Below are 18,043 nucleotides of genomic sequence, written 5' to 3' on the forward strand. Positions count from 1 at the left end.
TGGAGGGGACCTGAAATTCCCCTGTCCTAGCAGGGGGCTTATTAAGAAGGATCTAGGCTCTTGGATGGCATGGCAGGAGGACAAGTAACAAAAACACACAATATTGATTAAGAGTCTCAGACTAGATGTTCAGAATAAGTCAGGGACTGGAGGGTTTCTCAGAGAGGTTGTGCAGTCTCTATCCCTTTAGGCTTTCAAGATCAAGCTACACAAATCCCTAAGCAACCTGATCTGAGCTTGCAGGTGACGCTCCTTTGAGCCTATAATCTTAGCCCCTTTTCTCCCTTTTGTAAGATAGCCCCATTATACATGGCAGCAAAAGAGAGGAAGGAGAATTTTAGCATAAATTTTCAGACTAAGAAGCAATACCACATGAGGAGAGAACATTTGGTATGTGAATGAGAAGCCATGTTTGAAAACATGATGGACATGATTATACTTAACCTAATACTCCATTTACTTACGTGCTTTCCTGGTAACAACATCAATGGTGCTGCTGGGAGGTCCATAGCCTGCACTATTGAAGGCAGACACATCTACATGGTAGCGAGTGTTAGGCTTCAGGTTTTCCAGTTTGGTTGAATACTCTTGATTGCTCACCTGTACCCGCTGTGCAGCTGCTTCTTTATCATGAGCAGCCCAGTAACGAATCTGTAAGCAAGCCAGTTGGAGGATTAAATTTAACCTATTGAATCATAGAGCAATTTTATAAAAAAACAATGTATTTCTATACTATATATTCAGATGTAAGCCAGCTAAAAGGAATATAACAGCAATAGCATGGAATTCCTTCTACAGGCTGTGATTTTAAGCTTTGTATAGGCATAAAGAAAGAGAACTGAATGTAGAATTTATTATGTAAACTTTTCTCACAGTGGTTTAACTTGTTCCCAGCTAAGTCACTAGAAGCCTGGGAGCTGGATAATGCCTTCAAAGAACAAGACTTTTTTCTTCTTGCTCATTTGTTTTTGCATTCTACTCTGAACTTTATTATTATTTCTTACACTAGTAGAGACTAAACTCTGGTAAAGTTTTTGGTATATTTTGTTTTGAATGTCTTACAAATTTAGCCCTTTTGTTCTTCTATATACAGAATGCAAAGTATTCAGTCATGTTAGCTGCATGGGTAGGTCAGTATACATATACGTAACCATTTTCTACAGTTTTTCAGCTAAATTCAATCAAGCTTTATAGCACAATATGACATTTGTCAAAGTAGATGAAGAAAAACATGAAAATACTTAAAATATGGGAAAAACATGACTGTAAGCTTGTAATATCTTAAAAGCCAATTAACAGTACACAGAAATTACATGAGTTGCTTTTTTTTCCCAAGAACTTATTCCATCCTAGTTTAATTCATTATCCATTACAGAGCACCAGGTGAAAACAGTGTAATTCCTATGGAGTGATGCCATTCCATACAGTCCCTCACATACACAGGGTCCTATTCTGCATGGCCTTGTGAGATGCAAATCAGAGTGAAACACTGTCAGTCTCTGCATTTTGTCTGGTTCATAACCATTTGCATTAAGACTAAGTTACTGCACAAACCTGAAAGAGCAGAAGGCCATGCAGATTGCATTTTGGTTCTCAGTGTTTTCACCCTCAACACTTCTGCTCAGCTTCTGCCTGACTTCATAATGATTTTTGTGCATGCTACATGAGGGTGCTTTAAATTTTTCAGGAAGAAGTTAATATTGTTGGTAAATTCAGGCTCTTGGAAAATTGTAGTTTGTAAGACATTATCAGTGACATGAAGTATACTGTCATCTTCTAAATTGTAACAGCTTAAATCTTCTGAGATTAGCTGTCCATGAAAACTTCATTTAAGGAAGAGGTTAGATGAACTGATAGTCTGTCAAAGTGTTAATATCACAGTTCTCTTCTTTACAAGTATTGGGTGCAACCCTTGTTTGATGAGGCTTTATTTTCTCCCATTTACATTTAAATTACAATATTTAATAAAAATATTGCTTTATCTTAGAACACACGCTGTGGTTGAATAAGGAGAGATGCAGGGGATTTAGCAGGGAGATTTCTCTTTACCTACTACAAATGTCTTTGGACATGAGAAGAGTGTTGCTACACAGAGATTACTGTCAACTAAATACTTCTTGTACCTTGTCTCTTGTCAATGTTTTTTGCCACAGTCTTTCCCACCAGTGTTACAGGTTACTCACTCTGATTATCATAAATGTGACATCTTAGTGGCCTTTGTCACTCTTTCCTGCTGCAGGGAGAATCACACTGTATCTGCAGACCAAACTGGCTTCACTTTTTAAGTTCAGCATGCACACCTGATTTTCAGCAGGCACAAAAAGATAACCTTCAGTTCTATAAATGTATGTCCTGCATTCTGTTTAAAAAATATCATCCACTAGCATCCTAAACATCTGTAATGTACTGTAAGTTTGGCAATCACACTCAAAATTTGTACTTATAAAGGTGGCTATTTTCCTGAGTAAACAGCCTTTACCCTAAAATGAGCAAGGACTGTACCCAGCCCATTCTGCAGGCTTCAGCAGTAGAGTGGTAACCAGATGAATGGTTTCAAACTGGCATGGATCTGAAACCATGACAGCCATTTCAGCTGAAGGTTTGATAGTGATCTTCAAGTCAGTTTCTTTTATAGGATTATAATTAACATACTGTTGTAGATAAGCAGGTCTTGTTGAATGCAACCAGCTGTACACCATAAGGTGTTAACTGTAAATGGCTGACTCAGGTGAGAGAGGGTGTGTACATCAGAAGCATGGAGAACGTCATGTCTTTCTCTGTCTCTAAGTTCAAACAAGTTTCTAGCCTGCAGCAAAAGGATGTCTTTAAAGTTCTAGGTGGCCAAAAGTTTATTAACCATGACAGGACCAATATCAGCTTTCTTGTTGATTTTAGCTGGCCACTGAAAATTAACTAATCAGTTTTTAGTATGATCTATTATGTTAATTAAGTAACAGCTTTAGGTAAAGATGGAAAACACACTTTATATGAAGCTTTTATTAATCATGTGGCATAATCTGAAAGCCTTTGAATTCCTCTGACTTGCAAAGCTTTTTACAATCTTAATGCTCATTTGCAGTACAGGGATGCTAACGGTGTAATACAAGAGTAACATAGAACATCAAAGAAGACAAGTGAGAACGATGAATGAAAATGCAAATTTCTTCACTGAGAACATATTACACTTCAGAAAGAAGTAATATAATTTAAAAATTAAATAAAATTTAAATCCCAGATACAATTGTTCTTGGCTGCAATGTTGTGGACTTTACTCCCACAGTGTATGAGCTATATGTCATGAACACAGAAAGTTCTTCTCTAATACACAGCCATACTTAAATATTTGGAACATTGTAACAATTCCTGGAAAAGAAAAAAATAAGATTACTTCCCTGAGAGCTAAGATAACTACTGTCTTCTTTATACTATTCCTATATTTCTCACTTTATATTTAAATAATTTCAAACTTTCTTGAAATAATTTGGAAATTTCTTTCTTGCCTCTGGAATTAAATGCCACACTGCTTCAAGAAGTCTCATTTCCTCACTCTACTGAGTAGCCCCTCTCTCTTTTTTTAAAAGAGTTTATATAGTAGCCCCGGACATCCTTCTTATGCCTGATGCTCTGCATTTACTTTGTTAGGGTAATCCACAGGCAATGAATCCCCAGAGGACACAGAAGGGGATTTCAACCAAGCTCTAGAGTTTTTGTGGGAAATAAGCCGATTGTGATTTGTGCGAAGGAATGCCTTAGCCATCATGAATTAGTGCAGCCCTCTGTGCTAAAATCAGCAAAAAACCTGTCTTTCATGGTCTTCCCCTCTATTCAAAATTTAAAATATTCAAGCTGTTTCTGTAAGTGTCATGAAACAAAAGCTCCCATATTCTTGAAAGTTCTACATAGGACTGACACAAAAATATACTTTACTCATATTAAGAAATAATGCTAATAGTATATTTCAGTCAACAAGAGACAATGGTGGTGAGTGGTGATAAATTTGTATAATAAAATAAACCTACATTTATGACATAGAAACAGCATGAAATACGGATAGTGCCACTGGTGCTGCATCCACTGCAGAGATGTGGCTGTTAGCAGTGTATTGTAAGAATACATAAATCTTAAATTCTCTATAGGGATGGAGATAGTTTTCATACTTTATCTCTTCTTTAAGTGTGAGCTGAGGATACTCCTCTGTAATGGCAAAACGTATCAGCTCACACTCATCACCATGAGGGCAGTCATCCTGACAGTATGCATTAGTGTCAGGAAATCTGACTCCTCCTGGTGTGAGAAGCATTGTGTCACAGGTGAAATACCTCAGGTTCTTTGCTCAGGGTACTCCCACCTCTTAAACTCTAGCATTCAAAAGTTAATCATGCAATTTTCAAATAATAATAAAGACCAAAAGGGAACTGAGAAGGTGATCTGGTGAATGATGGTTTCTATTAACCTGTGTTACACCTGAGCAGTAATTTAAAGGTAACTGTTGTATTATTTATCAATGCAAATAGACACAGAGCCTTCCAGAGATAGTCACTAGAATTTTATAATGCAGTTTGAATTCTCCTTCCACCACAGGTTTTATTGCAACTTCACAAATGCTATCTTCAGCCTTAACCTTCCAGAACAACCCTCTCTATTTAAGCCCTATCTTATGGCTCCTTCAGGGGTTCTGATCTTCAGGAACACAAGTGTCTCTTTTTTATTCTCAGTGAAGAAGTATGGGCTTTCCTTTTGTTGCCTTCCCCTCTACTAGAATGAGACTGGTGATTGCCCTGGGGGAAAAGATCTCAGAATTAACACCTTATTGAGCATTGTGGGGCAGTAATTTGGGACTATCCGTCTGTTTATCGTCTAGTCAGATGGAAATTTTTACACACCTGAAAATTAGAAGATTGTCTTAGAAAAAGAGGGAAAAAAGAGTAGAAATTGATATTCTAATGTAGCTGTTCACTGTACACGTACAAGCGAGTCAGTTCACGATGGATTTGTGAAAGTGTATTTCTCCAGAAACAGGTGGATGAAACTACACTACTGCTATCAAAACAAGGCCACACCCTGAACATCCATAGTCCATGTAACAAACAGATGGTCCATTCCCAGGATATCCCACCTTTCTAATAGTTATTCTCTTTTCAGCCCAAAGATCCCCCACATTTCTTTCTGATTTTTTTTTCCCCTTCTTTTTTTATTGACTGTTTTGCTCATCCTGGTCTTTGCTGCTAAATCCTCTTCCTCCCTTCCTCCCCTTATGTCCCCTAACATAATTCAGATGTCTTTATGTCAAATAAAGTAAAATTTTAAAAAATGGCCAAACATGGGCTGTCTGTGGGCATATTCTCCTACCATGTACTTTCTGTTGCAGCGGCCTCAGGGAGGCAAAGAGTTAACATTGTTCCACCCCAAACCCCTTGTGAAGGGCGGCCCAGGAGTTCTGATTGGGTTTGAGTCCCTGGGGGGTTCTCCCTTGCTGTGTTTCTAATGGTCCCTGACCCTGAACTCCACCCTCAAAGGTGTAAACCCTCGGGGGTTCTGTCCCTCAAAAACCCCTGCTGTGCCTCTGTTCGGGGCTCTCTGTTCTGGACCTGAGTTTGTTCTCATGCTGAATAAATGGTTTCATGAACGGGAGCCCGTCTCGTTGGTGTTTCATGCTGGTCCCCAGAACCCTGCTGCTTCCCTGGACAAGATCCTGAGGTTGCAGGCTGCAACAAATGGTGAGAGAATGCGTGGCATCCAGGAGAACAGCAGGAGCGGCTCCATGGACACCTCGTAAGTCCCCGGCTGATGGCTTGAGAGCCAGCGAGACCCCCGCCTTGGAAAGGAGGACTCGAGAGTACCTGGCAGGGAGACTGGGTTGAGAGTGCCTCGGGCATGGGGGAAGAAAAGGGATTACGGAGGTGGGGGAGCCGAGACCAGACGCTGAGACAAGCACCCAACATCACCCAACGAGACGTATTATGGACGATATCAACATTATGGACGATTCTATTAACACTATGGACGATTATGGACGATTATATCAACATTATGGACGATTATGGACGGTATGGATCTTCCGGTGGGCTGTTTTTGTCTTCTGTGGAGTTCCTTTTTTGGTGTATACCTTCCTGTACCTTCCCCTTTCCTCTGTTCCTAAGGGCAGGACAAAGGGTGAAAAAAGCTAAGATGGCTCGGGGTTGCTGCCGTCTGCCCGCCGTTCCGTGTCCTCCTTCACCCCCTGTCTTTCCATATTCCCGTTCCCTGGCCGGGAAAGCCTGTCCCGGCCTCCCCCCCCATCCCAAGATGGCGCCGGCCACGCGGTCTGGGATCCCTGGTTTCCCGCCTTGCTCCTTCTTTTCCGGTCCCAAACCTTCCCTTCCCGAACCTCCCAGTAACTCCTGCTTGGCCCCATCCCTTTGTTCGGTGCTCCACCCCTGGGGGCTGTGCTTTTCTATCGTGGGCAACACCTCCTCTGGGGAAATCGAAACTGTAACCGAGCTCCGAAAGCCAGTGTTACACCGAGATCATCTAAAGGGGCGACGCCCACATGGGAGCCGGAGCCGAAGCTGGAGATCGAAGAATTCTGCCCCTCGTAAGAGGAGATCTAAGAGCTGCACCCTTCCTAACAGAGAATCCTAAACTGGAAGAGACTGAACAAAAAAAATATTATGTTTGTATTAAGTACCATCACCGTTTAATTTGCCCGGCGTGGTCCAAGGTTTAAGTGTTTCTTTTTAATTTTGTTTTTTTTCTGTTTGCCTAATGTGTTTTGTGATTGAGCTATTGGTGTCCCACAAAGCAAAGTGGGTGCTCTGTGGAAGAAGTGAGATTTTAAGGTGTATGTTTGGAAACATTTTAAGCTCCTAATTAAAATTTGAAAAAAAAAAAAAAAAAAAAAAAAATAAAAAAGGAGCAGATGTTGCAGCGGCCTCAGGGAGGCAAAGAGTTAACATTGTTCCACCCCAAACCCCTTGTGAAGGGCGGCCCAGGAGTTCTGATTGGGTTTGAGTCCCTGGGGGGTTCTCCCTTGCTGTGTTTCTAATGGTCCCTGACCCTGAACTCCACCCTCAAAGGTGTAAACCCTCGGGGGTTCTGTCCCTCAAAAACCCCTGCTGTGCCTCTGTTCGGGGCTCTCTGTTCTGGACCTGAGTTTGTTCTCATGCTGAATAAATGGTTTCATGAACGGGAGCCCGTCTCGTTGGTGTTTCATGCTGGTCCCCAGAACCCTGCTGCTTCCCTGGACAAGATCCTGAGGTTGCAGGCTGCAACAACTTTCCACATTTATCTTTGCCCCTCCTGCTTTACTAACCTATTCCCCACTGTAACTCTGAACATCCAGCTTCATGGTCTATCACAACTGTAATCCCAGCCTCTGTCAGCCCTCCTTGTTGCTGCTCTATCTACCAGAGAGAGAGAGCAGCTGTCACTCTCCACTAGTTGCCACGTTCTACATTCCCAGAAGTCCCCTCCTGTGTGCCAAGTGTGTGTTCAGGTTATTCTGCACGTGAAGGCTTCAGTCTCTGGGCAGACTGTCCACCCTGGGAGTGCAGTGCTGCTACAGGGCTGTCCAGGTTGAGCTCACAGATCTCAGCTATGACCATCAATTTGTCCATCCTATTCTAGCTGCAAAATCCCTATGAGATACCAAACCAGAGAGGGCTGCTTTAGTAAATTAGGAGTTACCACTGATATTAGTGCCTTGATTCCAAACCCCAGTGTTTGTAATTTTAAGATTTAATGTCTGCACTGTATAAAATCAACCTTGACATGGGATACTATTGTTACAGTATCACAAAAGTTTTACATAAATCTCATGGAGACATAAACAGACATCAGGAAATAAACCAAAAACAAGTACTACTTATTTATTCATAGATTTTAATTTTAAAAAATGCATTCCATGAGATTACTCCTCATTTGTATTTGTACTTATTTTGGAACATAAAGGATATCTTCAAGTAGCTGAAAACTTAAATCACAAGGCAAGTCACTAACAAACTAAAGACCCAAACCCCTATTTTGGGTAGCAGCCAAAGTAAGCAGACTACACTGCAGAGTTTGTCAGCATCCACTGTGCATGGATGATGTTAAGACTTCCCTGCTAGAGCACTACATGGCCACTTCTCACTGTACCCAGCCTGTGGCTATTGTCATCTCTGCAGAAGGACAAGAACCATTTTCACCAGTAATGCCATTGAGATGGCCCAGATGGAACATGTCCCAAAGAACATGTGAACATGTGAATTCTATTCATGTGAAGAATAGAAACCATCAAGAAAATATCACTGTCTTGCACAATAGCAATATCTCTATAATACCGGATTTTGAGCATTTGTCAAGTAGTCCCACTTCCTATAGGGTTTGTGGGTGAAATATATTAATAACTGTTGGTAATTTAAGTAGGCCAGAGTTAGTTAAAATTCCCCAATTGTGTTGAAAATTACACCCAAAATTTAATTTCAATGTTTTAAGAAATTATAGATAGGCATTCAATTACACAAAAGAAACAACATTCTTTCATGAAATAATGGCACATTTTGTTAGTTGAAAAGTGCAAATATAGATTTCTTAATCTATTTTAGTAGTGAAGTACATAACAAAAATAATCTGTTTCTCAAGATGCAAAATATGCACAGAACATGCTAACTAAAGAGAAATGAACCCTAAGACATGGAATGCCATAGTGGGAATTAGTGTTGCTATAACTACTGACAGTAAATGAATAAGAAGATTGACAGTGTCACTACTAAACTCACCTGATATCCTTCCACAGATTTATCAGAAACATGGTGCCAAGAAACAGACATTTCAGAAGATGACAAAACTTTTACGCTCACATCTGTAGGTACTTCAGTTGGAGCTGGAAGATGAAAGATATGTTAAACATTCAATCTGATCCTGTGGTAATGTTATACTTGTTTACAGGGACTCTTCTCACTTCAGAGAAGTTATTTTCAGTATTTTATATAATTTTCCTGACATAACTGAGCCAAGTGTTAGTCTTTAATCTGTTTTTTCTTGAGTAAGCTTCAGGTCCAGTGATGATCTGTAAGAAATATGATTCTGTAAAAACAAAGCAATGATCCTGTTATACTTGGCTCAGACTATGTATTTTTACGCTTCAACAGATTTCATGCTGAAATTTGTGTAAACTGAAAACAGCATTTGATAAATAGAATGAAGCATCCAGTGGTCTTTTACTAAATGTGACAGCATCTCACATATAATATACATCAGATTTTTAAAGTTAGCTACACACAAATACTTGTGTATGTCAGTCCTAACAATACAATTTTTTTGTGAGAGCAGATATTAGATACACAGCTGTCCAGTGGCACTTACAAACTCAAACATAGGTGTGAAATAATCCAAAGCACCCTTCTGTAAGGCATACATTGTAAGGTTGATTTTGTTTGCATTCTTAGTTCTGAACAGAAGCCAATGCAGAGTACAGACTATCATAATGTGACAGACTTTCATCCAGGGATTAGAATACTGAGGTCTAGTTTCATTTCACTGCTGAATTCTGAATTCATTGAAATTCATTCACTTCATCGAATTTTAAACAAGGTAAGGAATTAAGAAAGGCATGAACTTAGCAATGTCTCTAAAAGACAAATTTTTCCAAGCTAACAAAAGCTCTCTGTCGTGAATCTTTTCAAACAAGTTGCAACAGACAGGCATGGCAGCCCTAGCTGAGGAAAGCTTTCATATACTTAATCTTCCAACTGGGCACCCAGTCAACTATGCATCAAAACAGCCACTGTTAAGAAAAAAATCACTAACATCTCTCATGAAAAGTATCCTAGGTAACAAAATAATCTTATATGCAAAGTTACCTTTTGTAATTGTCTTTCAATGGCTGTTAATAATGCAAATGTCTAATTAAAAAATTATACATTATTGCAAAATTGTTTTCACAGTGACAGGAATTTAGATAAGCAAGAGGCCTGTGCACTCATTACTAGCAATCATTACTCACTACTAGCAATGGCAGATATGACTAGCAGTTGTCAGACATGGAACTTGGCTTATTACATGTGGGAACACAGAAATTCCCCAGTCACTGAAGAGAATAACAATACCCACAGTTACAGCTAGAGAAACACAGATCTATTATAGAATACACAATTCAGTGGAAAAGCTGTCACTATATCTATGTATATATGGATATTTATACATATCTGTATGGAATATTGCATGACCATACTGAATTTTCCTAATACCTTTGAGAACTTGTGTTGTTTAACAGTAATAATATCCCTTGATGACTCAAAGGTACAGAAGTACAGATGGAATAGTTGTGATCATCTAATCTATTCCCAAATCACTGTCAGACTCTTCTCTATTGTATCAATGACAGAACTTTCCAAAAAATTTCATACTGAAAAGTTTAATCTGCCAGGGCTTTTGATGATACAATACTCTAACAATATTTCATCTGCTCATGCTTGTTTATGAGATGCAAATAATTTACATCCCTCTTTGTTACTTATGTTCTGTAAATACTTTGCAGCCTCTCCTGAGCCAGAAAGATGGCATCAATCGCTTTCCTCCAGCCTTCTGATTGTGTATTTCTACCAATAAAAGGAGAAATCACATGGTCATTACAATATATTCTCTTCAACGGAAATATAGTGGTCATCAGACAATTATCTTCTATGCATAACTACACAAAGTTCAGGCTGGCAGCCAGTAAGCACACTACAAGGTATGGAAGTGATTTTGTTCATGTCCTGATGCCAGGAGACAACTCTCTCCTCAATGCTCTTCAGAGCAACTTCCATTACATCTCCTGGAACAACTCCTTCTAACCTTCCCTGAAATTCCTTATTGGATATAGGCAGTAGTCAGGGTCAAAGCTCTGCACTGGAGCTGTGAGCACTACTGGTAAGGTTTGTGCTCTTATGCTTGAAATCAAAGAAGTAGGTTCCCTGAGCTTTTATTTCTTTTGTAGTCTATATCTGGCATTTTTTAATCACAAATGTTTTTTATCAGGTGTCTGGACCTCGCTAAAGTCTGTGTTAGAACATCAGCAGCCACTCAAGTGACCTCTTTATCTGGAAGCTGGCACTACTGCACATTTGCTTTCCCTCTGTCTTTTTGGGCTACAAGGCCCTAACATGCCCCTGAATTTAGACCATACAAACACACATGCCACTCCTGACATGGTATGGACAATTCTAACATAAACATGTGGGCGTTTATCAGTCAGTTGTCGATAAAGTGTCTGAGCAAGGATGGATACTTAAGTGGTATTTGACCGATATTGCTTTCATTACACCATAGCTATTTACTAACACGTTTATACAATTGCGAAAAAACCCTCTGTGTTGCTGCAGCAGCTGTTGAAGATGATTTCCTAAGGTGTGTTTTCCTGAGAAAAAAGATTAGCATTATCCTCATCAGCCAGCTTGGTATTGAGGGCTCTTTCGTCTTTTCTCTCTGTGTGGCCAATTTGCAAGCAAAGTTCCCATCAGTGCTAATGGGAACCATGAACATAAATCTTCCATAAAGTACACAGAGTACAGAACAGAATCGGAAGTGTGAGAATGTGGCCCTGTTATCATATCCCTCCTCTTGGCTCTTTGGTCTTCATCTGTTGACTTTGTGAAGGAGATTTTGCTCTATGGAAAGAAAAATATTAGCAATCTTTGGGTTTCTGTCAGAAATTAATGAACTGCATTTTTTTAGAACAGGCTTGAGTGATGATAATGCAATTAAAGATGTTGTATATATTTCTTCTGATTTAAGGTAAACTTTCTTCCACTACTTTCTCTCCTCTGCTAAGTTTGAAAATGTTATTTAAACCTCAGTACTAAAGATCACAGCATGTGAAATAATTACAGTAAGAATAAAGAAAAATATTTTAATGGAATCTGAAAGAGGTTTCTATTAAATTACTCACTTGATAGCTCTAACATGCAAACCAGAATAAAGAATGTAACTAGGATAATTTATATGAGACTCTAAACATGCTGGAAATGTAACTAGATACAATTGAACGATCATTCCTTCACAATTTTGGGCTAAATTCTAATACTGATCGACTAAAATTCTAGGCTTTAGTGTGGTCTGTTAAGAAGAAAAAAAAGAGTAAGCATATGTCAAATACACGTACTAAGATCACAGAGACATTACTGAATAAAGATCTAAATGTTTTGGGCAACCACTGTGGAGATAAGAATTTATTCTTCTATATTCTTAAATCTTTTAACAAGCTTTGTGAAGAATTTTGCATACTGCTGTTTATTGCTTATTGCCAGCAAGTGCAGTCAAGTGCTCCGCATCACACAGAAAGCAGAAAGTGGAAGTTGGCTGTTCAGAACGAGTGTTTTGTGTGAGCAATGCAGACTTTCCCTGCTGAAGGTGTATCCTGCTACATAAATCAGTGTCAAGGACCAGGTTCTACTGATGTTGGTGGTGCTGATCTGGATCACTCCAAATGAGTGTAAAACCCATTTGGAACATTTACTCACCATCTTGTGCTGAATAAATGACAGCAGTGAGACTGAATGGCCCATCCCCTTTGTTGTTAAATGCTTTCACTTTTACTTGATACTGAGTTGAAGGTGGCATTGATTCATCCTTGTGGACATATCGGCCAATTTCAGGATTAGTAACTGTAACTCTTCTCCATTCTTTCTCACCAAATGGCTTGAAGGCCACTATATAACCAAAGTTATTGCCATAGTGGTATTCTCTTGACAAAGGCTGTAGGGACAAAAAAAATAAAACATTTATTATTGCTAAACAGCTAGTCTAGAACAAAATATAAATTATGCAGAAAGCATTGATATGTACACTGTAAAAACAATGAACTAAACCTCCATTTCACCCTGGTTTCCTTCAATGGCTTGCTTCCACCCCCTTTAAAAATAGGCCCTCTTAGATCTGCAGTATTAGTGTATTTTCTAGGAAAACATTTTAAGATCTTTTTCCTCATCTGAACTCAGTGCAACACACATCATGTTACCTACCACAGAAAGAAACCAAGAATAATTCTGCAATAACACAGCTGTAGCTGTCAAAAAAAATGACCTAGGGAATGAGGCACAGCAGATATTTAACACAGACATATTATGCCAGTATATGGGTCCATGTACATGTGGAGATAGATATTCTTGCAAAAAAAAATCACAGTGAAGAGAAAATCTATGTGGCTGGCCCAAATGATAATTATTTACTGAAAGTTTGTCATCTAGACAACTGGCACAGCTGATAAAGAAAGATGGACACATTCAAAGAATGACTCATCCTACCGCTTTTCACTGATGATGGAGGGGATCCAGCTGCTGATTTAGATTACCTAGCTTCTAACTGGTAAATCTTTTCATGAAATGACTCCCACTTTCAGTACAGGAATCACAGGTACATATCCAAAATATTTCTTAAAACTATAGCTAACTTCCTACACCTAGGAATACTGGAAAATATGAAATTAAGGGAGAAAATCTGCCATAATGGATTTTTCTTCTTTTACCGATGCTCTCTATATTCAGTGATCCTTTCTCAGTTCATGGAGCTTTTACCACAACTATTATACACTGCACCCAACCAGCCAAAATCACATCATTCATCTGTGCATCAGGAGGTTGACCAGAAGCATCCTTTGAAAATAAGCTTTCTGCATCACCTTATTACCTAATGGAAACCTCAGAGAGATGAAATAGCTTATCTTGAGGCAAAGGTCTTGAAGCAGTGACACAGTGAGTCATTATTCTCCTTAGGCGCTTGCCCACTACTGCAGCACTTCAGCCAACATGTGTGGAGATATTCTGAGCAAGGTTTTATGGAACTTTGGTGTAGCTGATCTTCTGAATCTATCACTGTAACTAGCTGCTTAAAATAAACCAGAATCCTATCTCATATGCCAAAGTAAGGAGACTAGATGAGGCCCTCGCCTCAGAATGATTTTCAGCCAGAGCAAACTTTAGAAAGCCAGGACCAGCACTTAAAAAATATATTCTAAAAGGTCTTATATGAAGTTTGAAAGCAGCTTTCCCTCCAATGGCTGCACATAATAAGTAGTTATAAGTAGCTGAATAGTTTGCAGAATCCACTGAAAAGTTTGAAAACGAAAATTGGAGAGGGAAAGACAAATGAACAAAACTGAGAAAGAATGGGCATGCCACTCCTAGGTCTCCTTCTCAGTTCCTCTTTCAAAACAAGTCTTAGAAGAGCTATGATTGCATCTCTGGCTGTCTCATTCAACCTGGGCTTATGAATCATAGCAGAAGCTGAAAAGGGGTTGGCAGCAACTTGTGAACCTGCCATACATTTTGTTCTTCTCTTCTTAATTAAGGACTATTTAGAGTAGCATATGCAAATGTCAGCACATTTGGGGGAATCAATATATATTTTTATCTTAGCCTTACAGATAGATATACTGTTGTCTTTCAGACTCCATGAATCTACAGTCTCTATTTAAAAACCCTTGCTAGACACAGCATAGAAGATTCTTGGGAAATAAACTTGAAGCCATGCTTAATTTGTCTGACTAAAGTTGCTGCTCAGAACAGATGTGAAAAGCATAACATTAGGTAAGAGAAATAATGAGAATATAAATCGGCCTGGGTGTACAGGAAATACTAAAGTGGTCTTATACTTCTGATTTTGCATTAGTCACTATTCTCCTGATTATATTTCTTTGTTTAGTTTGGTCACAGCCAGGTTACAATACAGGTTACTGTATTGGAAATACCATGAGTACCAGTCTTTACATGCAATCCAAGAAGAAGCTCTGTAGTTTTTAAAGTTTTTAGAATAAAAGCTTGTGAAGTAAAATAATCTAGGTCTTCTGCACCTGTCCATTGAATGCGTTATTTTGCTCTTCAAAAATAAGAGACCAGAATTAAGCCAATTAAGACATTTTATTAGGGGAACTAAAATACAACCTTTCCAATATATTGTAACAGAACTGTAGACCTTAATTTTCAGGATCTTATAAACCTTTTCTTCACTGCTAAAATAATTACGAAGACTGAATAAATATTTTGTACTGAGTTAAAAAACAAAAAAACCCCCAGAACTCCAAAACAAAACCCGGCCAGGAATGCCCAAATCTGATAGCTCAAAGATATGGCTGGCTATTTCTGTCATACTTGAGAACTTTCACAGGCATATGATCAATCCTAAGTACAAAAAGAAGGAAATATGCATATGGAATAAAATCTGCATATTCATAAGGAGAAACCCTATACAACAATACATGCTATTGGAATGATGACATCTTTACATTACTTCCCACAAGAAAAAGCACTCTTCCTAGACATAATTCAGCTGCTACATATGAAACAACTATTCCCCAAAAGACACAAATGGCATAATGTGCCTTATGTATCTCATAGCCTTGTGACAGTGAACAGAGAAGTCAACAGAAAACAAACTTGGTAATTTTCTCAAGCATAACATAACCATCTTTCTTTGCCAGATGTAATGCTGCTGTAACTCTGTTTTTCCTGGATACTGATAGGCTCTGACATGAATCCAACAATTATTTTCTGAAGTTTCTTCTCCCTAGCTTCCCCAAATACCCTGCAGTAGATTTCAATTCTCTCTCCCATGCTGCTTCTGCCTATGAAACTTTGTTTATAAATCCTTATCCTCTCTTGTGCTACCGTGTGCTTTCCTCTTACCTTGGTGTCTCCTTTCCCTCCTTGCTTTACCGATATCCACAGTATAGTTAAGTTTTCAAAACCATTGCTTCAATAGTGAAATGAAGGCTTCTTTTAGTGATGCATTATCACAGTCAGTATGTGTTTGATGCTCTTAGTCTTAGAATGTTTTAGATGATATTTTAGAGATGTCCAACACATAAACCCCTAAGGTACTCTCTTCCTCATTCCTTTTCATGTATTTTTTTATGAGAAAAGTCTGGAAATCTATATATTTTATGCAAATCCTTATCTCACAAGATCCAGGGACAAACCATCCACAGGTTTCAGGAGGAGCAAGATCAGATATGTGTTAGAATGGGTTTCATGCATCTTGCATGCAAAATACTTACCATCCATGTTATTGTCAGCTCTCGATTGCTTCCACCCCCTCCTCCAACATCAGAAGGAGCCACATTAGGAGCTAGTGAAACAGAAGAGACACAGAAAATTACTACAAAGTATGCAGCAGACAGCTGCAAGGCCAATGAGCACACGTGGCACACACAATTAAAGTAATGATGGTGTGCAATCTGCCAAGACTAATGTATAGCTACTGCTTCAGGAAATATGCCAGCTGTAACCATAGCTAGCAATCATTCTTCCTTCTCCCTGTATTATCTACAAATTTTTAATTGAATATTCAAGAATGAAAAATTTCTTGTAAGTCTTAAGAGAAGCACACTGTGTATTGTTCTTGTGCTTTCTCAGATGTTGGTATGCTGAGGGCTCAAGCACCATGGACTTGTACGTGTAATTATCTTAGCAGACTGTGATCAGTTCCACCTACCTCAGTGGATTTACTTGCTATGGTAAGGTTAAACCCATGGGTCTATCTTTGAAGCACGGCAGCCTAATTGATTTCTAGATCAGTGGCACATCTTCTAAACGGTCATGTTCAGGATGGGTAGATGTACCTAACCAAAACTGGTGTAGCACTTTATAATTTACTAATTGCATTTTACACTGACATCTTGTGTAATGAAACACGATGTGTTGATCTATCATTGGTGCACAGCTGGGTGGCAAAGCAGGATACTTTCAAGGACATCATTCCTATATTGTCATTTCTCTCAGACTCTTCACTGAGTGCAATGATTCTATTGCTATTGTGTTTGTATATTTATCTGCTGTCACTCAATACGGACACACAAAGTACTGAAACTTAAAACTGTCTACTGAAAACTTAGGATATGATAGCCTACCTACAGGGCATTAAACATTCCTCAGATGTGCATGTATGAGCTACATGCCCTACCTAAATTAATGTGTTTTTGCATAAAAAAATTATGAACAGGATCAGGCATTTTCTCCACTAATCAGTGAAAGCTGTAAGTCATAGTGCTCGAGCACTATGTAAGTCAGATGTTTGCTGAGGCCTTCTCTGAGGGTCAGCTGAAGAGAAACACAAAGCAGAGCAGAACAAATGTTTCCAGACAGGATAAAAATATGTAAAAAAATTGGAAATTGAAATCAGCATTCAATGCATGGTTTGCATTATTTATTTCTGGCCTTTCTGAAAACGAATTAGTGGAGATCAAGACTAAACATACATATAAGAATTTGAGAGAAAGATGGAATTTGTTACTTGACCTTGTAGTCACACTATTATAAACATACAGCTTTAGAGCTACGTTAGAAGCAGAGGGTTGCTAGAATGCTTAAATAGTCAAAGAAGAAAAACAGGCTGCCAAAGAACAGAAGAAATCTGACTGTTTAAAGTCTAACAAGTCATTCTTTTCAAAAGAATCTTTCTCATTCTCTCAACCATTAAATTCAGGTTTCTCTCTCTGTTAAGACCAGGTAACTAACTTAGACAATTACTCTAATGCATCCAGAAGCTAAAATACATAAAACCAGACCTTCACTGAATTTCAAGAAATAACTGTGAAATGTTGTTGATGAAGCAAGCTGTTTCATTAAAAATAAAAAACACTGCACACAGTCTTAGCATGTTAATAAGTTACTGAAATCAGTTATCTACCAGAAGAGAGACTTCAAAATCGAAAAAGATGCTGACAACTTTTAAGTGTAACACATTATTTGTCACCCACATTTTATGACAAAGACCAGCACTGTTTGTTGCTGTTTAACATGGAAAATGTTAACAATAACTACAATATGTGGACATGTCTTGTAATTTGTTATTTACCTTTTTCAGAATTGCATGAAAATGCTCCTGCAGTCGGGCACACTGCTTCTGTAGTACCTTTGACATTGACAGTACAACCCAAATCCTACTGTTGCTTATAACAAATTCCAGCTCCTGGCAGAAAACACACTTGGGTGCAGAAGTTATTCTGTAAACTGTAAATTATTTAATCACTATTTTGTCATGGCAAGAAGTGCTGACTGATGCCTAAGGAGACTATGTTACCATTTTGCATGGTTTGCCAAAAACTGTC

General features: G+C 38.7%; 1 protein-coding gene across 1 annotated transcript in view; it reads right to left on the reverse strand.

Annotated features, from left to right (window-relative positions):
- LOC131573483 (contactin-1) overlaps positions 1 to 18,043 on the reverse strand; it is a 77,068-nt gene that overhangs the window by 16,229 nt on the left and 42,796 nt on the right. Inside the window, exons 16-19 of the mRNA XM_058827481.1 lie at positions 15,992 to 16,062; positions 12,462 to 12,696; positions 8,739 to 8,842; positions 465 to 651 (exon numbers count right to left, since the gene is read on the reverse strand). Coding sequence (XP_058683464.1) covers positions 465 to 651; positions 8,739 to 8,842; positions 12,462 to 12,696; positions 15,992 to 16,062 — 597 coding nt within the window. The remainder of the gene's footprint in view (positions 1 to 464; positions 652 to 8,738; positions 8,843 to 12,461; positions 12,697 to 15,991; positions 16,063 to 18,043) is intronic.

This window comes from Poecile atricapillus, chromosome Z (assembly GCF_030490865.1).
Source record: "Poecile atricapillus isolate bPoeAtr1 chromosome Z, bPoeAtr1.hap1, whole genome shotgun sequence".
Classification (NCBI taxonomy): domain Eukaryota; kingdom Metazoa; phylum Chordata; class Aves; order Passeriformes; family Paridae; genus Poecile; species Poecile atricapillus.